The sequence below is a fragment of the Diceros bicornis genome, chromosome X (assembly GCF_020826845.1).
Source record: "Diceros bicornis minor isolate mBicDic1 chromosome X, mDicBic1.mat.cur, whole genome shotgun sequence".
In the NCBI taxonomy this organism is placed as follows: Eukaryota; Metazoa; Chordata; class Mammalia; order Perissodactyla; family Rhinocerotidae; genus Diceros; species Diceros bicornis.
In genome coordinates this window covers 10,116,931-10,142,486 of record NC_080781.1, presented here as the reverse complement: position 1 = coordinate 10,142,486, position 25,556 = coordinate 10,116,931, and the positions used below count along the sequence as shown (strand labels likewise).

General features: G+C 40.2%; 1 protein-coding gene across 1 annotated transcript in view; it reads right to left on the bottom strand.

Annotated features, from left to right (window-relative positions):
• Positions 1–25,556, bottom strand: part of FRMPD4 (FERM and PDZ domain containing 4) — a 530,865-nt gene that overhangs the window by 33,215 nt on the left and 472,094 nt on the right. The window contains exons 5-7 of the mRNA XM_058535435.1: positions 12,080–12,125; positions 3,721–3,825; positions 757–864 (exon numbers count right to left, since the gene is read on the bottom strand). Of these exons, the coding sequence (XP_058391418.1) occupies positions 757–864; positions 3,721–3,825; positions 12,080–12,125 (259 nt within the window). The remainder of the gene's footprint in view (positions 1–756; positions 865–3,720; positions 3,826–12,079; positions 12,126–25,556) is intronic.

Here is a 25,556-nt window from a genome sequence, read left to right as displayed (position 1 = left end):
TTTGAGGAAAGCCTATTTTAGGCTGATGGAACATTAGGGAGCAATCAATTTCTGAACACACTTTTGTCCAATAAAAAAGAGAATATGTACTTTCTTTCCCCAGGATGGAGGCATGGGGGGAAAGAACCCATATGCTTTGATATAATACCCATTGTGTAAAACTCACCTGTGGCTCTGAAATAATAGGATTGCTCTGGGACTCTTCCTTTCCACCCCTTCTCCTAAGAAGTCAGCCTCATTTCTGCCTTTTCATGCATCATTTCCATGAAATTGGTTATAGCAATTAAAAGTAAACATTATTTTTACATTATTCTACCCCTTGTTTTTGCTGGACACCAAAGTAGCAGTATTCAATTAACAGCTAACATCTTAATCTTCTTGGCAGCTGACATTGCTGAGGAATCACGCTGGCTTTGGGCAGGGTGCCAGGCCTTCTTGGTGACAGTCACTCTATTTTAATTAAGCTGCAGTTGCATTAAAATGACTAGCCCTACTGGTTCTTCACTGAGAGCGTATTATATTGTTTTGCAACACACATACACACACGCACACACAGAGCAGAACCTTCTTAGTTGAAGCTTTTTGTTTTGACTCCTTTTTAAGTATTCACACAATACCTTGTTTGGAAGCAACCAATGAAGTCTCAGAAGTGAACGGATAGTTCTGACAGAAGGTGCTGCCACTCAAGACCCACAGCACGACCTTCACGCTGCAGCTGGCCATGTCCAGCTCCAGAGTTTAGGCAGGTCCTCTTACCTTTATGGAGGTGCTGCAGTCAAAGCGAAAGGATTTGGTCTGCCCATTTTCCAGATAGACTTTCAAAACATTTGGCATAAAAAGAAGTGAATTATCCTTAACAGTTTCCTGTTTAGCAAAAGAAAGAAAAAAAAAAGAGGGGGGTGTAAGTCCGTCGAATTAGAACTCTGCTTTTCACAGCAGCAGCATATATCTACAATTTATTCTAATCACAACACAAAAAAAACAATCCGACTCTCTAAGGTCAACCAAGGTGTCCCTTTGGTGATATCTGAGTTCAGTTGTTCAGAGCAAAATTCTTCTTTTCCAGCTACAAAAATTTCAGTTGATTCAAATAAAAGACCCTTTCCCATCAGAAAATCAATCAGATGAGGGGCCAGCCAGGTGGCGTAGTGGTTAAGTTCGAGCAGTCTGCTTCGGCGGCCCGGGGCTCACAGGTTCGAATCCCAGGCGCAGACCGGTGCACTACTCATCAAGCCATGCTGTGGCAGTGTCCCACATACAAAATTGAGGAAGATAGGCACAGATGTTAGCTCAGGGCCAATCTTCCGCAGCAAAAAGAGGAAGATTGGCAAGAGATGTTAGCTCAGGGCCAGTCTTCCTCACACACACACAAAAAATCAATCAGGTGAGTTATTTTTTTTTAAATCAAGGTTTCCCATTGGAAAACACAATTACAGAAATAATTCCTCTGTAATTAAGCCACCATGTTGGGGACTGCAAGCCCAGACTTTAGCAGAGCAGCATGTCTTGCGCAGAGCGAGGACCAGCAATGATGATGTTGGATGTGATGCCTGTTGGCCCCTGGCAGAAGTCATGACAGTGAATCACAAGCATTGACAAGCTTGAAGTGTCAAGTTATTCTGTGAAATGATTTTTAACCCATTTAGGAATGTTCCTCAAACTCAAAGGGCACATGTAAGGAATGGGTTAGTGTGTTAAGAGTAAAACATTACGTCTATAACAAACAGATTATAATTTAGCAATAACTCAAAAAGAGATGCTTGAAACACAACCAAAAGTAAACAATAGAAACATTTTCCCTTGAATGTTCTCTTTAGTTGGAAGTAGGGAGAGATGAAATGGGGAGAAAGAAGGCATGTTGGATGAGTTCCGTGAATTCTTGGAGTGAACTGTGTTACTCACATGTAGTTGGTCATGAAGTCACCGGAGTTGGGGGGAACTCAGCAATCATGAAAGCATATGTCCCTTGTTTTACAGATGAGGAAACTGAAGACGAGCTGTCCAGAGATTTGCTGATGTCCTACAGTCAGTCCATGAGAATTTAATCCCTAAGGATTTCCACAACAGGCTCCATGCCTTTCACTTCCTATTTCTTTCTCTGAATTGCCTCCCCCTCCTTTCTACTTCTGTGGACTTCGCACATGACTTTCCTGCTACCCAATTCACTGAGCAAGTTTGGCTCCAAGTCCAAAAGAAACGACACACGACTTAGAAGAGCAAGAGTAGACTGGAAATGAAGATGGTCATGTAGGCTGAGGAGCAGACACGTGACTGAATGTCCGTGCCATACCCAGCCTGTGGTGAGGCAGAGGAGGCTGCAGGAGATGATCCATCCCTAGAGCTGCCCTCACACACCAGCTGCCTCGAACAAGCCCTGTTATATCCAGGGACAAAGTGAAACTGCCACAGCAGCTTCTAGAATCATATTCGCTCTAAAGATGCATAAACTGCCTGACTGCTCAATCTCATGCTCAGAAGCTTGAGAAAAGATGAAGTAAGTTTCAGATGACCTTCTGTGATACAGTAATTCCTCTGTGACTAGAAGCTTCCAGCCTTAAACCGGGACAGTCTTGTGAAGCGGTCATGTATGGTAACTCTGCATCTAGAGTGGTGGGGATCCGTTGAGGTGAGCAGAACAGACTGTGGTGTGAAAGGGGCAGAGGGGATAGGATGGAAGATGGTGACTGGGGGGACAAGGCCATAGCTAAAATGCTCACAGGGCAGCCCAGTGACAGGCTTAGGTCCCCTCCCACAAGCATCACAATTGTTAGATAGATTGGCCAGCTAACCCCCTGTACTGCAAGTGGGGCAGACACAGATGAGCAAGTTTGGGCTAGAAGACACTGAGACCATGAGTACCTTGCTCAGGATATACAGGCCTACATCTTCGACTTCAGATCCAGGACCACCCTCAGGGAAGAGTTCGTGACCCACAACGAGCATGTCATGAATGAGATTTTATCCCTGTGAGTTTATTTAAACAACACCAACAGCAACAACAAAAGCTGGCATTTCAAAGGTCCAAAAAATACGAATGCCCTAGATGACAACTTTCTAAAAACACTGTGCTATATATATTTTTTTAGAAAAAAATAGAAAATAAAGCATCCTATTGATGTGTGCCTTATTCATTTTGAAGATCAATTATGTGCCCGAGCAATCATGATTTATATCAAGACCTATTGATGCAGACCTGAGCAGTATTTCTTCACTCTAATTGCATATATGAAACTTTTCCAGCATTTTAACTGCTTTCCATTTTGATGGGTTGAAAGAATAGAGACATTTTATTTTGGATAGGGAAAAACTTAGGGAACTTTTTCTCAAAATAAATAAAGAGTCATCATATGGAAGAATGCTTAGTTGGCAGAATGGGAAGAAATAGGTGGAAGTTTCAAAGAGGCTTATATTACTCACTATGAGACAAGGTCAGTGATGTTAAATCAAATGAACTCCTTTGCAAAGTAGAGAGGTCTCCTAACACTGGAAGTGTTCTGGGAAATACTGGACCACTATGTATTCTGGAGATGTTAGAGGGAACACATCAAGCACAACCTGGTGATCTCTCAAGTCCTTTACAATCCTGAGATTCAATGCCCCTGTGCAATCCAACAACCAATTCTAAATTGGTCATTCCAGTGGAACTACTGGCTTCACTTAGTGCAAAGCCCCTACCTCACTGACTCTCTCTAAATCACAAGCAGATGACTGTCAACTCACCGACACTTGGCCGTTGATGATGACCTCCTCAGAGAATCGCACTTTGACTGGATTGGACTTTAATCTTGCCTTTTTTGCAGCACTAATAAATGCTGATTTGGGAGACTAAAAAAAAAGAAAACATTTTATCTGATTATTAGTAACATAATACAAACCTTGTAACAGTTGTTTTCTATCTTTATCCTCCCAGATATACAATATTTTTGCTAAAAAGTAGTGTTTAGTGCATGCTCAATTCAGGATGAAATACAAATTATGGATGCACTTAAAACCGCCATTCTCATAAAGTAATAAGTTTGATTTAGTCACCAGACCAGAACTACATACAGCATGTTCCATGTTCTTATTGAGCATGTTTCCAAGGATCTTTTTAAAAGATGGCTGTGAGAGTACACAAACCCTGCTTTTAAGACAGAGCTTTGAGTATAATGCGGAAAGTGAGGTGGTGGCCAAATGTAATGTTGGGTTTATGACAAGTTGATCACTAATTACCTATTTTAATGAGGTGGAGGAGAGCCACTGATAGATCTAAAATGATCGATAATCCCATTGTTATTCACATTAAGATAATATGGTCATGTGAACAGGCAAGTACACACAGACACACAGACACACACACACACAAAAGCACCCATACTTTATGTACCTGAAACTTAAGTTTCAGCCCCTTGTCAGTAACCTGTGATTCTGTGATCTTACTGGGCAGGGTAGAGAGGAGACTTTGACTTACAATTGAAAGTTGACTTCATATTTGGGCTCATCTTACAGGTTCTTTGTACTATCTTTTACCGGAAAGAGGCACTGAGTGACTCAGTTCTTCCCCTTCAGAAACGGAAAGTGCAATGGGAAACCTGCTTACAAGGGTGCTGTGATCCAGGGAGATCCCTTGCTGCATGGTCTGGGTAAATTTACTCCATCTGAGAATCATCCTTGTTGCCTAATTTCAATGCAGCCTGAGGGGATGGGAACTCACATCTAGTAGGTGTCTACTATGTCGCAGGCACCATTTGTTTATTTTTTTTAAAAATTGCATTCTCTATTGAACAATAGTATAGAGGTAAATATTTAGTTTGAATCATACAATTGCTATTTTATAGATTAAAATGGTCAAATATTGGAAATTGCATATGGTTCGACCTAATGTTTTTCATTCTATGTAGTCCTAAAAGATTGACACCATTGAGTAAAGAATTCCAGTAGTTGACTCTAGAATCAACACAGAAGCTCAACCTTCTGTGTACTGCATTAATCTCAAGGCCCAAAACCAATTAGAGTGGCTCATACTTTGAATTTCAAGTAAAATGAAAAAAAAAAAGGATTCCCATCTTTGTCAAATACAAGTATACTTAAGATCAATTAAAAAACAATATGATGGAATGGATAAGTAAAATGTGGTCTATCCATACAATGGAATATTATTCAGCCATAAAAAGGAATGCAATTCTGATTGGGGCCGGCCTGGTGGCATAGTGGTTAGGTTCGTGTGCTCCACTTCAGTGGCCTGGGGTTTGCAGGTTCGTATCCCGGGCGTGGACCTATGCACCACTCATGAAGCCATGTGTGGCAGCATCCCACATACAAAATAAAGGAAGATGGGCACAGATGTTAGCTCAGGGCTAATCTTCTTCACAAAAAAATAAATAAATAAAAGGAATGAAGTTCTGATAGACGCTACAACAAAGATGAACCTCAAAAACATTATGTTAAGTGAAAGAAACCAGACACAAAAGGCCACATGTTGCATGATTTGATTCCCTTTATATGAAATATCCAGAACAGGCAAATCCATAGAGACAGAAAGTACATTAGTGGTTGCCAGAGGCAGGGGGAGGGGAGAACGAGCAGTGACTATTTAATGGGTACAGGGTTTCCTTTTGGGGTGATGAAAAATTTCTGGAACTAGATAGTGGCAATGGTTGCACAAGATTGTGAATGTACTTAATGCCACAGAATTGTACATTTTAAAATGGTTAAAATGGTAGATTTATGTTACGTGAATTTTACTATAATAAAACAAAATCACTGTTAAAAGAAACATGATAAAACATATGTACGTAATATTCCTGGGTGGAGTTTTGCTTTAACATGGGGAGAATCCTGTTATTTCTAAAGCTCCCCTCCACACCCATTCCACCCTTTGCTCTGAGCGGTGTCTGCGAGGACTGTTTAGAAGGATGGTTTGACCTCCAGAGCTTCAGTTCCTCCATTTATGCAAGATGTTGTAAGAGAATGGCTGTCCTCTTAAAAAAACAAAACAAGACAACAAACCCCCCAAAACTCTGAATGGCTGTTCCTCAGAAAAGAACAGCTTTGAACACACTCAACGTGACTTTTAAAAGTCCTACTGCAGAGCTGAAGGGGTGTGACAGTGGTGTTCTCATTGGTATCTTGGTAATTATAGGCCACATTTAGTAATGATTAACGAACAAATCATACAGTTGTGAGTTCATTTGCTTTTGATATGTCATTTTTCAGCTGAAAGGAAAACATTATTCTCCCTTAATGATTTTAAGCAGGCGATATTTACATTGGCACAATGAGTTTAGCACAAGTGACGTGGCGGTAATAAAGCTACCCAGAACAAACACTACTAATTAGATGAGATATTTGAATGCAGTAACACCCCACTTCTCCAGCATTGTTTGGGAATGAAGTATTTCACACGTGTTCAATGTACCAGATACTGAGGTTTCTACCTCTATGCATCTGAGTTTTTAAATGTAAATATTTTACCATATTTTTCTAAAATGTTCTACATGATTCCTTGCCTCAATAAAAAAGTATATTTAACAGAACTTATTTTTTTATGCATATCATTTTATGTATAATCTTAGAATGCAGTGATGTTCCCATGGAAGTATGTAGGGTTATTTGCTCCTAGAGTAAGTGACTCCATAGAACAGAGAACAGAGCTTGTCAAGCTGGGGATGCTTCTCTCTTCTCTCTGTAGCTATGGCATGCCCGCCTCTTACAGCCTCATTCCCATATTTGTTTACCATGCCCTAAGGACAGACCTGGTAATCTAGGAAAACCAGACGGAACACTAGATAGCCAAGGTAGTTAAGTAAACATTATTTTATACATATTTTGAAGTCAACAGACTAGGGATAAAAGTCTAAGACTCCATACAAGGGCATTTTTCTTGTTCTGGATTTGTGACTATTTCATATAATTGACACACATTTTAAAAATTACTTTTTGATAATAAAAACATAAGCTCCTCAAGTCTTAAGGTCACTGAATCAGAATCAACAAAGGAATGGCTTCTTCCCCTAGCTGGGGTTACTTGTACATGGTGTATGTCAACGAGCCATGACTGCAGTTTTAACTCAGATCTCTCTTTGTGGCTGAAAAAATACACAACTCAAAAACCTGATGAATTAATTCTTAGCAACCTGCAGACCTGTAGGTGCTGATCACAAGCACTTCATATCCTGTGGTGGAAATAAGAAGTAATTACCATTTAGAATAATCATATTCTCCTGCTGTTAATTAATTTTAAGATTAGAAGGCCTCTAATCAACCCCTGCACCTCTTTTCAAATTTTCTGTTAGTAAGGTGGCCACGATAGAAGTATGGCATGCTCCTGATGCTTTTAGATTCTCTTAGAAGTCACTAGAACATAGTTTGAAAAAAATTACATAAATAAGATTAATCTCTGAAACTGAAGAGAAAGGTCTTGAACTTACAATCCTTGTAGCTCTAGAGTACTACTTAGATAGTAGGTATAAATATTTGGTGAGGACTAACTAGCCCACAGTTATCACTGGGTGACTTAGTTTGGAGTCCTTGCAAAGCAGACCCTAAGACAAGGATTCATAAGCAAATAGCTGATTTGGAAGGTGCTCCCAGGAAGCATGGGTAGGTGAGCAGGGGAAGGGAGACGGGGTGAGGGAGTAAACCAATTGTTAAGTCAGGCACCACTGTAAGCAACTGGAACTTAACCCTTCTGGGAACCTCTGAGAAACAAGGCAGGCCACAGGCCTCAGAGTTATACTGTCCAAGGAGGGAGAGAGCTGGAGTATTTATCCACTAGCTCCTGTCAATCAGTGATGGAGTGGCTGTTGTTCCAGGAGTGACAGTTCCTCAGCACTTCTGGCCTGAGGAACTGAAAAAGCCCACAGGCAAAGAATCACTGGTGCTCTCAGCTGGAAATTGGGCTGGCATGCTCGGCATGATACACGCCAAGGGGATATGGTCCAGGTTCTGACAGCATCTGCTACGCTGGGGCTTCCATGAGGAGGTGTGTAGCCTCCCTCAGCTGTGTGGAACACAGTGGAAGGCAGGCAGGAAGTAAGAGGCAGGCAGCAGTTCCCTCAGCTCTTTGGCCTAGAAGAAACCCGAGGGAATATGAATCATGGTGTTTCAGAGACACCAGAACTGAGAGTGACTTAGCCCAAGTCCCATTGAGTTGGGGTTTTGTGAGGGGATGTTATAGAGACTCTTTAAATATTCTCTGTTTCAGGAAAGGTTGAACTGGGAAGTTCTGGAAGTTCTAGACTTGGGAACTGTGGAAGGCAGAGTCAAAGGAAAGAAGGAAGGAGCTGGTCAAGAAAGATATGTAATAAAAAATGGTAACAGCACAAGGAAAGAAAATGGTATGGCAGAACAAAACAAATAAAATCCACGGGTGACCCTGAAATTCCCCTCCAAAATTCCATCCTGAGGAAATACTACTAAATACGGATAAAGATTTATACACAAAGATGTTCTTTGCAGAATTATTTATAACAGAGAAACATTAAAGACAGTATGAAGATTCTAAGAGAATCTAAAAGCAACCTCGTCAGTAATAGGGGTTTGGTTAAGTAAATCTTGTTCAACGTAATGTTTTACAGCCTTGTATATGATGCTTATATAGAGTTCTTGATGATATGGGAAAATGCTTGATATACTAAGTGAAAAAAGCAGAATAAACTTGTACATACAATATGATCCCAACTACTGACACAGCATAGAACAAAAGACGGGAAGGAAATAGGCCAAAATGTTTACACTGGTTGTCTCTGAGGAAAAGGTTTGCTAACACATATTTTTCTATTGCTGTATTTCCTTATGTACTGCCAAACCTTTTCTCCAAGAAATAAAGTGAAAATGGCAGAGAGAGAGCCCTGTATAATACTTAAAAAACAAGACAAAAACCTGTTAAGAATCATTTCTTATCAAAGAATTTCAGGGATCCTAACCTAAGACTCTTCTCCCAGGCCCCCTTGCCCTGGGCCTCACTGGAGATTGATTTCTGTGGCTGGGTCACGTTGGGGTGCCCTGGGCACACGTGGAGTGTGGCAAGAAGGTGTACACATTGGTTCTCTGTCTTGACTGGATTTTTTTTTTTTTTTTGGTGAGGAAGATTCACCCTGAGCTAACATCCATTGCCAATCTTCCTTTTTTTTTCGCTTGAGGAAGATTGGCCCTGAGCTAACGTCTGTGCCAATCTTCCTCTATTTTGTATGTGGGATGCCTCCAAAGCATGGCTGATGAGTGGAGTAGGTCTGCGCCTGGGATCCGAACTCGCAAACCCAGGCTGCGGAAGTGGAGCGTGGGGAATTTTAACCACTTGGCCACGGTGCTGGCCCCATTGACTGGACTTTATTACACAAAGGATACAACATAAAAAATGCTGGCCAGCAAGTTGCAAAGAAATTCAAAATGCTAATTTTTATTGTCTGTAATAAAAGTAGAATTTATGGACTTTACTTTGGTCATCTGTTTCTATATGTAAATCCTGGTTGCCAAGAGAATGTTTAGCAAATAAATGAAACGCAATAAAAATTTTTTTTTAAAAAAAAGCAATTTGCTTGTAGGAAAATCCAAGCACAAAAATATAAGTAAAACTTTGCAGTCTCTTCTTCTCCCCTCTGCTCTCCTCTCTATACTTAATGTATCTATTTAAGTAACTTTGGGGTTTCAACTCCTTTATTTCAACTCCTACAATTCAGAGGAGGAAAAAGCCACTTTGGGTTGGATCAGTGAGGGAAGACTCTAGGTGGGATAGTGATTCCTAAGTAGGGGTGATTTTGCTCCCTAAGGAACAAGTGGCAGTGTCTGGAGACATTTTTGGTTGTCACAACTTGGGGAGATGCTACTGGCATCTAGTGAGTAGAGGCCAGGGATGCTGCTCAACATCCTACAGTGCACAGGATGGCACCACACAACAGAGAATTCTCCAGCCCAAATGTCAAGAATGCCGAGGTTGAGAAACTCTAAGGTAGCATTTAGACTTCGTGCTGAGACTTGAAAGGTGAGAAGGATTTGGCTAGGCTGAGGAGGTGGTGCGTGGAGTATGTGCTGGGCACTTGAGGAAGGAGACTTGGTCAAAGGCAAGTCAAAGATGAGAATTCATCTACAATGAGTGGTCACAGGAGAGTAACTCTGAGGAGCAGAGGTGCAGCCATTGGCCATAAGAACGTGCAACACATGCTCCTAAATGTTGTGGCTAAATGTCAACTTTCAATATAGCACAACAGCAAGAGCCACCTGAATTCCTAGAAAATTCTAGATTATCTATTAAAAGGAAGTTCCATGATTCACCGATAATAATAAGTATTCATATGAATAACAAGTCATGCAGACTCAATGGCAAAAAGGGCAAGTAAAGCCACAAGATACAACCCTTACCCTAAATGCAAAACTCCTCTCTCTTTCTCTAAGTTCACTGCATGGGGTAAAACATTACCCGAAATTGCAAAAATAACCTGGTTTGGAGTAAAATGGTTCTGATCTCGCATTGCTAATAGGTTATAAAGCAGGGAGAAAGAATTCAGGAAAGGCAATGTAAACTTGAAATTCCGCCAGGAATTTATAGTTAGTTAATCACTTGCTTATTATAGACATTTACCTTGGCTTTACCAAAGTGTATTTGTCCACTGCAAATAAATGAAGAAGTGTAGATAGATTTGAAGTATGTGTGAGTGACAATTTGGCTAACTGGAACAATCTAAAAACAGACCAGCTGTACTTTATATGGAAGGAATCGTGGAATTACGAGATGGTGGGGCAGAGAGGACCTTGGATGTGATGTGATCTGACCTTCCCCTCATACAGATAAGGAGACCAGGGTTCTGAGGAGATCTGGGAGTCATCTGTTATACTGTTGGGAACTAGATCTCAAATCTTGTTTCTCTTACATCCTCCTGTCTCCTTAGTTTTCAAATCCAAACATGTGTGTGTGGGGGTAGGTGGGGGGCGTGGGTGTATTTGTGTCAAAGAAGTGGGACTAAAAGTAACAGCCAATATTAAATTGAGCTTTTAATATACATAGTTATGTCCTGCATGGCATAATTTGTTGTCTTGATTAGTTCCATTTGTGATCTTATCAGAATCTTGAATATGTATTTTTTTCCTGCCTAAATGCCTACCCCATAGCACTTAGAACGAAAATTCTGGGACAGAGGAGATGAAGAGTTTGGTCAGAAGATAGAGATTGGCAGATCTCAGAGCCTTTCAATTGCTATGGAAACACTCCAACTCTATGGGGAAGAAAATAGAAGCAGGTTGGAATCTCTGCCACTCCATATGAAAGCCACACAAGATACTGACAGTAAACATTTTGGGAAAAATCTGAAGGAATTTGCCTTGGTATTTTTAGGTCAACTGACAACGTATGAAATTCGCAAGTAACGGCAAATCTGTAGAAATAGAAAGTAAATTGGTGGCTGCCTGGGACTGAGGGTGGGAGGGAGGATTCATTGTAAGTGGGAACAAGGGATCTTATTGGGATGACGGAAGTGTTCTCAAACTGGACTGTGGTAACGGCTGTATACTTCAGTAAATTTTATGAAGATCATTGAATAATACACTTAAAATGGGTGAATTTTATGATGTGTAAATTACACCATGATAAAGTTGTTTTAAAAAAAATCATAGAAACTGAAGACAGTACAATTTTAATCACTCTCCACCCTCCTGACCAAGGCTGCCGAATCAAATTTTGACGACCATATTTCCTCTAATACCCACCTTTAAAGCAGGTCTCACTGAAATATCCAGTTCTCTACCAAACTATTTAGACGGGGGTAAGAGGAACATGCTTCAACCTCTTACAACTAGATATTCCCATTACACTTTTGATTCTTAAGCTGGAAACTATAAGAAGTCTTGTGTCATTTCCAGATGTGAGAGTCACATAGGACTGAATAGCTGCTTTTCAAGAGAGTTAGGAAATGCATTACTTTCTTTAATCTCCAATGAATGGGTCTGCTATCACAGAGTACAGAATACAAATAATCAAGTTTTTTGAACTTGTATTGTGAATGCATCTATTTTTCTCTGCTGTTATTCATTGTCCCGTTTTACTGCAGCGGGAGGAGACTAGAAACCTGAGGTCACACAGTGGCACTTTTACTCACAGGACACTTACGGGGTAAGGCTGAATGACAGTGAGGAGTATCGATTCTTTGCAGCTTCTGTAAGAGAGAAGAACAAACATTTATGAAATGCACAGAGCCTGGACTCTAACAGTAACAGTGTTCTTTTGAAATGAAACGTGTGATGCATTGGTGAATGTTCCTTGGGCTTCCAGGGCAGAGAATCAAACAGCTCAGAAGTGTGCTTTCAGACCACAGAGAAAACCAGAATCAAGCGCTTGCCCAGCGTGACAAAGCCTGGTGGAAAAGCTTCCTATGCGATTTCTGTTGGGCAATATTATCTGCCATGCCAAAGAGCAGGGCTCCACAATAAAACTCGTTGAGGGAAGATCGGTTTTAGAAGTGTCAACTCAATCTCTTTACACTTGTTGCTGCTCTCAAAATTGATTCTCCCCTTCTGGTTTTCCTTTAGCTGCTTAAAAATTTCTGTGTGATTTTCTGTAAGGGCGATAGAGTTTTAAAAATTCTATCAATTCATTGAAAATCATTATCTTCTCAGGGTCAGCATCATGAAAGAAAAATGTCATGTAGGTTTCTTAAGGCAAAACAGCATCCCAGCAGACATCAATTCCCATAGCGTGTGGCTTACTAAATCCGTGGTAACAATGCCGAGGATCTTGGGCCAGATAAATATTTCAGACAGGCACTCATTGTAATATTGTTCACAATAGGGAACGCTTTGTAACTAAAAGCAGAACAATGTGATATAATGGTTTATTTAATTTCCCCCAAGTAACGCAAACCTTTCAAATAACTCCAACCCTGGGGGACAAATCATATTACGGGTTGTAATAGTTTTTCTTCCTTCTTTCTTTTGCTTCTTTTTTTTAAATCATGAACAGGAGAAAGGTCAGTTGCCACTTTGTTGAGGAGGAGCTGACTTTTTCTACTGTAGGTTGTAATTAATTACCTGGTTTTGTGATTTATTGCCCAAATGAATAAAGCGAAGGGGATCTGTTCCCTTGGAGAAGCCACTGCAAATCACATTTCTAGTGCTAGCTGCTCTGGGGCTTGGCTCACTCATGTCTGGCTGGGTTGGACCATGTTCTAGGGACTTGCTACAGCAAGTGGTGGGTGTGGGCCCTGAGGGAGGGAGTGGGGAGGGGAAGGACAGAAACCTAGGGAGCAGGGAAGGGATGACTAGAACTCAAGGAACTTAAGGAAGAAAGAATTAGAACATTTAGGATGATGGTGATGGTGGGGAGGGCAGCACACTGTTGACAGTGGCCTGTCCGCTCCCATGAGTTCCCAGTTGCCAAGGGTTGGCAGAGCATCCCAATAATGGGAGTAGACAGCCAGTATTCTCATTAGATGGAGTCAGAGAGCAACAGTGTAGTCAAATAAGAATTCAGTGGATAAGATGAATGATTCTGCATTGCTGGTGGGCATGTAGACACGTGTAGCAGTTAAGGGGAGTAATGTGGCATCACTAGGCAAACTTTAGTGTCACAAGCACTACGACCCAGCCATTCTGGTTTATATCACAAAGAAATTCTGTCACTAGACTTTAAGGGAACGTGGATGAGGATGTTCCCTGCAGTGGAATGTGTGGAGGTGAAGCATTGGAGGCAAGTTGGTTGTCCGTCTCTAGGAGAGTAAATATGTGAACGTGTGGATGAGCATCATGGAATGATGCAGCAGGAGGAAGCAGAGGTTTAGATGTGCATATTAATTACTTGGATGAACCTTAAAACATAGTGTGAGAAACAGGATGAGATATATAACATAATACCATTTACAAAAGCTCAAAATACCTGTGCACAAAACAGCAACATATATTCGGAAGAATGCATGACAGGATACACACTAAACATATTAGAATGGGTTCCTCTTGTGGGAGATGGGAGTGGGTGCGAGGATAAATATATAAAATCAGAGAAGGGCCTTGCATGAGTCTATGATGATTATCATTTATACCATGAATTTATGAATTTGATTAAGTCAACTCACTGCACCTGTGGTTTAAAAAAACTCACAATTTGAAGGAGGATGAAGAAATTTGGGGTAGTCATATGTAAGCAAACTTATAAACTATTTAAGGGGAAGTCTCTAAAGTGATCCCTAATTTGCTCACCAAGACAATAGAGAACCAGCCTCCCAACTCTGTGGGCCTGTTCCACGGCACCAAACTATCACTCCCTTGCTGGATTTAATGTGATCCCTAGGCTCCCACTGTTTCCCACGCAGGTGTCTCCATAAGAGGAACAAATGTGCAGAAAGCAACACAAACAGAATCAAAGCACTGCTTCTTAGCTTTCAGTCAAGTTTCCCTAGTTTATAGGAAACAAGCAACATTCAGCAGATGAGAAATGGGATATAGCCCCGTTGGCTGAAGAATCTGGGAGCGTGGCAGCCCTGGTAGTGGACCTGTTTGTCCTGCCTGGCCTGTTCTGCCCAAGTCTGCTCCCAGAGCCCTCATTAGCAGGCATTGTGTCCCGGACCTCATTGTCTGGCCACAGCTGATTGGATCTGAGTGTTGGAATGAGCCAATCAGATTTCCTCTCCAGAATCAGAACTAAGAGACACAGATGATGAGAGTTGGGAGCCGAATCACATTCATGGCTAAGAGTAAAGGTTAGAGATGCCAGTGGCCCCTGAGCAATCCTGGTTCCCACTATTCCTGAGGGCTGGTTGTTCACCATTCTGTTAGAAATAAAATGATTTATGTAAAATATCTCAGTATGATATCTATCATCAGTTCTGGGAATGGGCTTTTATTTCTGTTTTCTTTCATCTCTAAGTACTTAATTATCACCTGCCAGACAAGAAGAATTAACTCCATAGTGCTTTGTGTCCCTTAGGATTCCTAACCCAATCCTAGGAGGAAAAAAAGATCGAAGCCATATGCGTTCATATGTTACAGGATGCTAGACGATTGAGGCAGATCTGGCTGAGGCCTCATGCCAAAGATGTCAATCACCGCTACATGCCAAAGCAGGGTGCTCCAGGACTTTCAAAGGAGGTACTGAAAACCAGAGTTTGGGACCATTAACCCCTTATTCACCTTAGGGCCTGACTCATGACTTAATTGAAAAAAAAAAAAAAAAGATAAAGGGAACAGGGAGAGGCTGGCGGAAGCAGCACATACCCAAAGAGCAGAGGCTATAGTTGCAAAATTACTACCCTTCCACCGAGGCAGGCCCAAAATGTGCAATTCCTGCGGATGATACACGGAAGATGCAATAGAAATGGTGCCCTGGGGTCATTTAATGAAGGCATCTTGCTCAACTGAGCTTCTTCCAGGGACGAGAGGGCCTTAGTAGAAAGATGTAGAAGCTGAGGACTGTTGGACATAGCCGGCCTTTGGGTTCCGTCTGACTCAAGGGAGCTGCAGTTGGAGCAAGCCAACACAGAAATCTTCCAGGAATCCACAAAAGTGCCCACAAGGGAAAGAGTCAACCTTCATTATCTTCCATGGATAGAGGAAATCAATGCTGGATTACGTTGGTGCCACTCAAGTGAGAACTTTCCTGCTTTTTACCTCCCTGTCCTGGTCCCGTTTCAATGTGGAAGGAGCCAAAGCTACAGAAGAATGTTGGGGACTGCCCCTTAACCCACTGCAAGCTTCTCAGGCCAGAAATAGGGGCAAGGGAGAAGTTTTGTGGAGCTGGGAGTTTTGACCATTACATGACAATTGAACGTTTTAACTACAGATTACAAATTGTGTAGTTACAAGTGACTGGAGAATTTTTCTGAACCTGCTCAATACATTTATGGGGCCTGTCTGAGATTTTGTTGAGGGCTAAGGAAGAAATGGCCTTGGAGGACCGGTATGAATGGGCAAGGGGGGAAAAAAACACTTGCTTTACGATTCGACCCTGAGACCCACCTGCTACACTTATCCCCAATTTCTCTTTACTTAAACTGACTTGAATAAATCATATTCTTTGAGTCCAAACAATCCTTGACTAAGACAGTGAGTGCTTAAAAAGAACCATAAGAAGAAACAATAAAAAGGTAAACACAAGTATGAAGGATATGAGGTGGTGGGGTGGACAGGAGAATGGATAGGCACACAAGACTGTGGGAAAAATGCTAATTTTCTCTAGAGCAATGCTCAATGGCACCATATTTATTTGTTCACTTCTGGGAAGGGAAGCAGATATTCACAGCTCCAGTGCAGTCTGTTAGAAGCAGACTAGCCCCTGGAGAAGGACTCTTGTTTTTCATCTTAGATGCTAAGAAAATAAGCACCGACACTCTTTTGGCTTCCTATTGCTGCTGTAATAAATTACCACAAACTCAGTGTCTTAAAACAACACATACTTATTATCTTACAAGTCTGGAGGTCAAAAGTCTGAAATGGGCTTCACTAGGTTAAAATCAAGGTGTCAGGGCTGCATTCATTCTGGAACTTTTCCAGCTTCTAAAGGCTTCCTGTAATTCAGTTCATGGCCCCTTCCTCCATCTTCAAAACCAGCAATGTAGCATCTTTAAATTTCTCCCTGACTCTCTTGCCTTCCTCTTTCACTTACAAGGACCCTTGTGATTACATCAGGTCCACCTGGATAATCCAAGATAATTGCCTCAACCTTAACTGAATCACATCTGCAAAGTCTCAAGCTCTGGGGATTAGGATGTGGACATCTTTGTGGGGGGTCATTATTCTGCCCTACCAGAGAAGCTAGCTTTATTAGTTACCTAGTGCTGCACAACAAGTTACCACAAACTTAGTGGCTTAAAACAACATACATTTATTACCTCACAGTTTCTATAAGTCAGAAATATGAGCATGGCTTAACTTGGTTATCTTTTTTCAGTTCTCCCACGAGACTGCAAAGTGTTCCCAGGGCTGAGGTCTCATCTAAAAGCCCAATTGGGAAGGATCCACTTCCAAGCACACTTCCATGGTTTTTGGTAGGATTAAATTCCTTTTTAGGCTGTGAGACCAGGGGCCTCAGTTCCCAGCTGGCAGTTGACTAGAGGTCACCCTCAGTTCCTTGCCACATGGGCTTCCCCAACATGGCAACTTGCTTCATCAAAACCAGCAAAGGAGAGAGTCTGCTGGCAAGATGGAAGTTACAATCTTATGTAACATAAGCATGGAAGTGATATCCCATTACCTTTGCCATATTCTATTGGTTAGAAGAAAGTCATAGGTCCCACCCATACTAAAAGAGAGGCGGCAAATACACAAAGCTATGAATATCAGGAGGCAAAGATCATTGGGGGCCATCTTAGATTCTGTCTGCCACACTAACAAAGAGAGATTCGCAACCAAGTAAACTTTAAATATTTCAAAAGTAGCTTTCACCCATGAATCCACTTCACACAGAATTTTGTTTTGTCAAGAATATCAAGAAGAAGCATTGCTCAGTATACTTTGTTAATTTGAAAATGGGAACCATTTTTCAAAATATGTCTATTATATTTATGGCATTTAAAGTCTTTGTGTCTATCATAATTCTCTGTAAATTGCCTGAAAGTTAACCTAGATTGATTTTGATTTTACCATTTAACGAATGAATGAAGTTATTTGAATTGAAATAAAATTTTCCAATATGCTATTTATAATCTGGACTGAGGATGTACTTTTCTTCTGTTTTCTCTCATCTATAGTTATTTAATTATAATCTGCCAGACAAGAAGAATTAACGTCATAATGTTTTAGATCCATTAGAGTCCTAAACCTAAGGTCTTAGGAGGAAAAAAAAAAAGACCTAAGCCATTTTAAAATAGCCTCGACAGAAAGATTGGAATTGAGAATGGAAAATGTCACATTCAAGTAATCAGATAACTTCTTTTTATGAAGGCCTAAAACAGCTAGAGAGTTTTAAAAATCCAGTTAGAAGCACATTTAGAGAAGTATTATTTCATAATAAATTCCAAGTGAATTTCCTACTTTTGAAGAATAATTTCAACTTGTAGCACCAATATTTTTCAAGTGGTTGAGTTTGTTAAAACAATCATTTTAATCTCTGAATCACAGTGTTGACCTGCAGAGGAAAATATGGTCTAACCTACCCTAAACCACTCCTATCAAATTTGCCTTCAAGTGCTCTCTCTTCATTTCTTTAACAAAAGTCTTTTCTTATCCTTTTTTGATGGAGAGTCCCTTGAAACATGTTTGGGTCACCCAGCATCAGCGGTTGCAGGTCACACTTTGGCATAACATCCCACTTTTAATTTCACTGGATGTGATTCTGTTGCAGCAAGCAAAGCGATGTGAGGAAGAAGCTCAGATTCTAATGAGGCTTTTGGTATTAAAATCTCTTTCAATAATGAAGCTAAAGCTGGTGTTCTCTTTTTCTTAGAGCAGGCACCTTTCTTTAACTGACTTTCCCACTTTATATTTACATGATTTCAATATTGCAACATATAATCATCTTGACATGCGCTACTGTATATTTCCCTTCTAGACCAACTAAATAGATCCCTTGATCAACTCAGAGATTGATACAAATTTAACAGAGTTGTGAAGAGCACTGAGATTTCCTCAGAGATTGGGAAAACAAAACAAAACAAAAACAAAATAACTAAAATACATAGGAAGATGTTTTATGTCAAAATTTAAGAGTCTTGCTTTAAAAAAATTAGTCCAAATAAGTTAACTATAAGATTTTAAACTTCAAAAGTGGAAGTAAGGAATCAATCTATGAAGGCTGAAAGGTTAGGTTTTTAAAAGGCAAAATAAAGAGGTAATTTAGGGCTATATATGAAAGGATTTTGTAAACTGTAAAATAACATTCTAACATAACTCAAAGATGGATGTGCAGCATGTTTATTTGGAAAGCAAGGCAGTAAGGCACAGGGAAAGGGCATTTGAACTCTTACTTCTAAGGTAAATACATGCACACATAAGATTCTCTCTTCTTCTTGCACTTCAGAGTTCTTCAAAGAGATTAGAAAAAATTCTTCTTGCAAGCTGGTGCATCTCAGCCTTTAAACTCTGCTGGTGGACAGCCACTGTGATGGAAATAAGAACCGATAAACAGCATTTCTTCAATGATTCTTTGCTTAGAAGAGCCTTTCCGCAATCCTAGGGTGTTATGAAGCTGCTGGCAAGCCTTCTATTTTCTCTTCCTACCTGATCCTGGAATGTGAAAAGAACACTAAGATTTTTGTGATCTGATAACCAGCCATAACATAGAGTCAGCCTAGTCAATTGCTGGCAAAGCTGGAGGAAATACGTTGCTTTTCATTTTTGGAAAAGTCGCCACAGGACTACTTGGAATGGAGGTTTAATGCTTTATCTAGTTGATCTTTCCAACACTCTGAAAGAGCTTGTAATTATCCACTGTATAAATTCCGAATAGGTACTGAAGCCATTAGCTGGATAGAATGGAAATGGCCAGCAAATGACCAAGCATTCAAACAAGGTCAACACATTTAGGCTGTGTGATCTGTCATGGACTTTATGAAACATTAACACTCTACCCATTGTTGCTGAACCTCGCCTTTACTTTGATAACTACACAGAAGAGGAATGGGATTACTTGTCATTTCTCAACTATGTTCAGAGGATGCTGAGGAAGAAAATGGGCATAATGAAGCCACCATACTCATCAGGGCAGCAAAGACAGAGAGGAGATGGATCAAAGAGTTCACTTGTCCAGTAACATTGGCTTGGCTTCTACCAATTCTACAGACAATGTCTCTCCCACTACACTACCATTTTACCCTTGAGCGAGGGGTTTTACTGCTCAGCAAAAAAAGGACCATCAGTTTGGCAGCCAAAGGGAAAACGAAGAAAATTTAAGGAAAGATCCTTATTAAGCAATATGTTAAAGAGTTCACCCTAAAAAACTGGATGATTGTATTGTTCATCTTTTCCCATCTATGATATGGAGGCTCCAAAGATGGCCCTCAATGGACCACATTCTGTTATTTATACTTTCGTGTAGTCTCCTCCCCTTGACTCCTAACTAGTTCTGTGACTTACTTTTGACAAATAGAATATTGTGGAAGTGACATTTCTTGACTTCCAGGCCTTGGATAGAACTCTTAGAAGCCTTGCAGTGTCTACATGGGAATCTTGGAGTGCTCACTCTGAGAGAAGCCAGTCACCGTGTAAAAAGTGCAATAACCTTGCAACCACCAGGTTGTGAGGAAGCTAGCCATGTGGAGAAGCAGTGTGGAGAGAGGGAGACTTGCCTGGCCAGCCACAGCTGTGTCAGCTGTCCAAGTCCAGGCAACAACATATGAGTGAAGAAGCCACCTTGGATGCCCAGCCCAAACAAGCCTTTATAAGGCTCTAGCTCTAGCTGTTATTTAACTGTAGCCACATGAGAGATACCAGTGAGAACCATCTGGACGAGCCCAGTCAACTCACAGAATCATGAGCTATAAGAAATTATTTTATTAAGCCATTACATTTGTTGGGCAGCAATAGAAAACTGGAACATCATCTGTCCATAAAGAGTTTGAAAACTACGTTTTTAAAAAACAAGCAATCAAAGGAGCCAAATGGTTTCGATATTGAACATGTCTCCCTTGTCAAGGAAGGGAAAGTGTCCAATCTAAAGGCTCCCCAGAATACTGTAATGGGGACCCACACTTAAAAAAATATCTGTCATACAAACATGTACGAAAGTACGGAAAAGGATACTGTAATTGCTGGAAGTGAGGTTAGCACAATTGTAATACAAATTAGGGACTTTTGGAGATGAGGTGGAAGGGAAAAGAACCAATAAATTTAGGGGAGAGGAAAAGACCCAATCAGAGTCTAGGACTAAAAATGCTTCATTACTAAGAATTTTGAGGGCACAATTGGCAGTGCATTGTGGGGTATATATTTGAACTTTGCAGAGAAAAGATTAAAGTACATTATAATTTTAAGTTTAGAATTAAATAGCTTACATACAACCAATGACTTGAATACAAACTTAGGGAGAAGCCAGAATTCTTTGCAAAGTCTAATTCACATTTTACTGAATGTATTTAAGGCTTAGGATGTGCTTTTCTTTGTGAAGAATATTGGGTTACTAGGTTAAAGTCCATATAAATGATGCAGTGATTATCAAAATTAACATTTTAATGAAATTGTCTCATTTCAAGCCCTTTATTTTATTGTATTTTTTAAATCTTTGCAGTAAAATTTCAGGTTAGGCATTCTGAATTTGGAAACTGCTGCTAAGAGAGTTTTATTTGTATGGTATTTGTTTTCGGTTTGACCTAAATTTTTTGTCCATTTAATTCATTTTTTCGCTGAATGAATGTTGTCCTTTGCCTTTGAACTAATTACCTTGAACTAATGGATGAAACTGGTACTTACATTTAAGATTTATAAAGGGCAGCAGGGTCTCTCAAGATAAAATTATTTTATACACATGTATGACACTAATAGCTCTTACCTCATTCATTCCTTCCATAAGTATTTACTGAGTAGCTAGCAGATATAAGCCATTTGGGATACATCAGCGATTCTCAATGGGCAATGATTTTGCCCCACAGCGGGTATTTGGCAATATTTGGAGACATTTATGGTTGTCACAATGAGGCGAGTGCTAGTGGCATCTAGAGGGTAGCGGACAGGGATGCTGCTAACCATCCTACAATGCACAGTACAACCCCCCAAAACAAAGAATTTTCAGCCTAAAATGTCAGTAGTGCCAAGATTGAGAAACCCTGGGCTATATCAGATATACACCCCCAAGGAAAAGCACTATCCTGACTTCTAACACCACAGAATAGTTGGACCCCATTTGGAACATTTTATCAATATAATCACATAGCATGAACTATTTACTTTTCTTTCTTCTTTAACTCAGCATTGTGCTTGAGATTCATCCAAATTATCATGTGCCATTGTGTGACTATACTACCCAATGGGGAGTGGTACAGTCATTATCCATTTACCATTGATGACCATTTGGATGGTTTTCAACTTGGGGCTGTAAAAAATAGTATTGCTAATAATATTTTGTATATGTATTTTGGTGAACATATGTATGTATTTCTTTTTCGTATACACCTAGGCGGGGAACTGCTAGGTCATAGGGTATACATGTGTTCAGGCAAAGACGCTGTTTTATTTGGCTCTATCATTCCTTCCTGATCTTGTCACGTGTGTATCTCTTTAATTCTACGAACTCCAATAGCTTTCCTTTACTTTATTCTTTTACTCTTCTTAGTGTCTGACTGAGCTCCTTCTGTTCTGCCAGCTATTGGAACAACTTGCAGTCCCTCAATACATGCTGTCATCTCAACACATTTTCTTGAGTACATGTGGAGATAAGTGCTATTATGACTGAAAGACTTTATGTTAAATAAGCAATCAATTTATGTCTCACAAAGGAGGGGATGGAGAAGAATGTCTTAAAGTTACTCAGGTAGTTAAAGCTTTGTCAGCTGAGTGAGGGGTGCAAGAAAGTATGAGCATGTAACATTCAACTCACCCAAACTAAATAGTACCAACTGTATCAAAATTATTGGGAGCCCCAAAGTCCTGGTGAGCAGTTGGTAATAGTCCAAGTTCATTCTGATGAGTTGAGAAAAGAGAGGATTAACTCACATCATCTCATTCATTTCTGGCTGCTTGATCTACTGCCAGTATGAAAGCATTCTTTCCATCCTCTTTTTGTCTGTCTATATCTTCAAGGATGTGTTATTTGAAGAGCTAAATATCAAAATTTGCAAGAGCATTCTTGTTGGCTCAGAACATACAAAGAAGTCTCTAGACCTGGCTATTTACATTTAAATTCACTAAATAAAATAAAATTAAAATCCAGTTCCTCTGTTGCACTAGCCACATTTTAAGTGCTCAATAGCCACAAGTAATTACAGGCTACCATATTCCATCATCGCAGAATAATCTATTGGACAATGCTGTTCTAGACGCTCATCTAGAGATATTTTCCCAAGAAACACAAAGACGATCCTCCTCCAAAATTTTAGTGTGATCTCTATCTCATTCTAAAGGAGGGGGGCAGTTTGGCCAGCTAGATCTGATTGTTGGAAGGCACACAGAGACAGAAATGGTGTTCAGGGACAAGAAATTATATTGTATAAACTTTGCAGCAGCCCATTCTTGAGAAAAAAAATTTTAATAATTTATCCCTAAAATTAAGAAATGCTATATTTTTCTGAAATAATATGATAATTGCTAAATATTTTAAGTAATACTGTTTCAATATTTCCCCAAATGGATTCCCCTGGGCTCGAGTTCATACAAAATCGGAAAAAACTTTGAACAACAGCAACAACCACAAAATATGAGCTAGATTAATAGCTAATATGTTCTGAATGATTACCACGTGCCAAACATTGTACTACATATATTTTTTGTTTTGCCTAATTCAAGCCTCCCAATAATCCTGTAAAGAAGGTACTGGCATGCCCGTTTTGGAGATGAGGAAACTGAGGTGTAGAGAGATCAATTAAATGGTTCCAGTTCACACATTCAGTAACCAGAAGAACCAGAACACAGACTTGAGCTTTCTGACTCCAAAGTCTGTGTCCTTAATTGTTAAGTTGCTCTGTAGAAACTCAGATATGGATCTAGAAGCACAGCACTCAGAAGGCACCAGAGTGGCATTCTGGCTGTCCTGGTAACACTTCTAAGTGAGGTGAGCATTATTAGAACTTAAAAGGAGCTTCTGTTTCTCATATACATTTGAGGCAAATCACATCACCCCACTGGGCTTCACTTTTTTTCATCTGGAAGAGGAGGGAGTTTGGACTAAATTAGTGGTTTTCAAACTGTGCTCCATGAAACCCTTCTGAGACAGGGACACTTGCCAGTGGGAAGACCCTTGATACCCCTGTCTCTTTTCAACCAGAAACCCTCCACTGCTTTATGCTCTGGGATTGTGGGTCAGGCTTCTGTTGAAGAAAGGGTTCTACTGCTAAAAGCAAATAGAAAAACCAATGGAGAAAATTATTGCTACTAGTTCATCGAATTCCAGTAGGCCTTAATCTGCAATTCTAAATCCCATTCTGAATTACCATGAAGGTGTCCAGTATCCTCTTCTAACTTAAACTTCTTTTCCTCAATGAAAAGCAAAGATAAAGTTTTATTGGATTTGGTTGCTTTTCTATTCTTTACATTTTAAGAATGACAACAATATTGCTTGCTATTTTATATTGTAAACGTAGAGCATTCCAGTAATGATCACAACACCCTAGGAGATAGGTAATACTATTGTCCCCATTTTACTGATAAGGAAATGAGGCTCAGAAAGGTGAAAGCACTTTTAATAATGTCATGTGGCTAGAAAGTGGTGACATTTACTTACCTGACCCTAGACTTTGGGCTTGGCCAATGACTTGCTTTGGTCAATGGAAGAGGGACAGAAGCGACAGTGCGCCAGATCAGAGCCTACTTTTTCAGAGGCCATGCCTGCTCCTGCTTGCCCATTCATGCTCTGTATCACCATGTGCATATCATACTCTGGCTAGCCCCCTGGTCCAAAGAAGATGAAAAACCTGTAGAGTAGATCTGAACCTCATCTGCAGCTTCTAGGCAAGCCCAGCCAAGATCAGCAGAGCCACCTCAACCAGTTTTCAGATGCATGAGAAAGAAACGCTTATTTCCAGACACAAAAGGACAAATATTGTATGATTCCACTTATATGAAATATCTGGAATAGGCAGATTCATAGAGGCAGAAAGTAGACTAGAGGTTACCAGGGGATAGGAGGAGGGGGGAATGGAGAGTTTTTGCTTAATGGGGACAGAGTTTCTGTTTGGGGTGATGAAAAAGTTTTGGAAACAGGTAGTGGTGATGGTTCTACAACATTGTTGAGTGTAATTAATGCCTCTGAATAATACACTTAAAAGTGGTTAAAATGGTAAATTTTATGTTAACTATATTTTACCACAATAATAAAAAAAGAAATGCTGGTTGTTATAAGCCACTGAGATCTTGTGGTTATTTGTTACAAAGCAATAGCTGACTGATACAGCTCTCATCTAATAGTAGGACAGGTATAATATAGAGAGAAGAATGAGAATTTGGTGTAACACTGAATATGTGTAAGAGAAGAAGAAAAGAGAGGAAAAACGTCAGATTCAACATCTGGTCTGCTGAATAAAATCTCTCCATGTTAAACATAAATTAGGCAGTGGGCCAAAATAGGAACGGATTGTTGGGGAAATTACGAGACCATTTGCAACTGGTTTATGCCATTTCAGGGTCATTCCCACGGAGGCACTGCTGTCATGGGGCATGTGAGATGACTAGAGGAATTCGGGGAGCTGGAAACATTTTTGAAACATTAAAAAATTTGAAGCCAATACAAATTTGGAGCTGAAAGACTGGAAGAGATTAGAAAGAGACAGTTAGCGTCATCTGCCAAGTTGAAGCTGTTAGAAAGAATAGTTCATATCCCAAGTCAAACACATCATATTCTTATGCAATTCAAATCAATTTGCCTTGACACTTGCTTTCCATTTCCCTCTTAGTTCAGAAGGTATTTATGTTTGATTCCGCTCCCTTTCAGCCCGTACTTCTCCTTCCGTTCGCCAGGCCTGCAGTGCTCTCGCAATTTAAACAGGGATGTAACATATTTTTAAACGCTAAAATTAAAC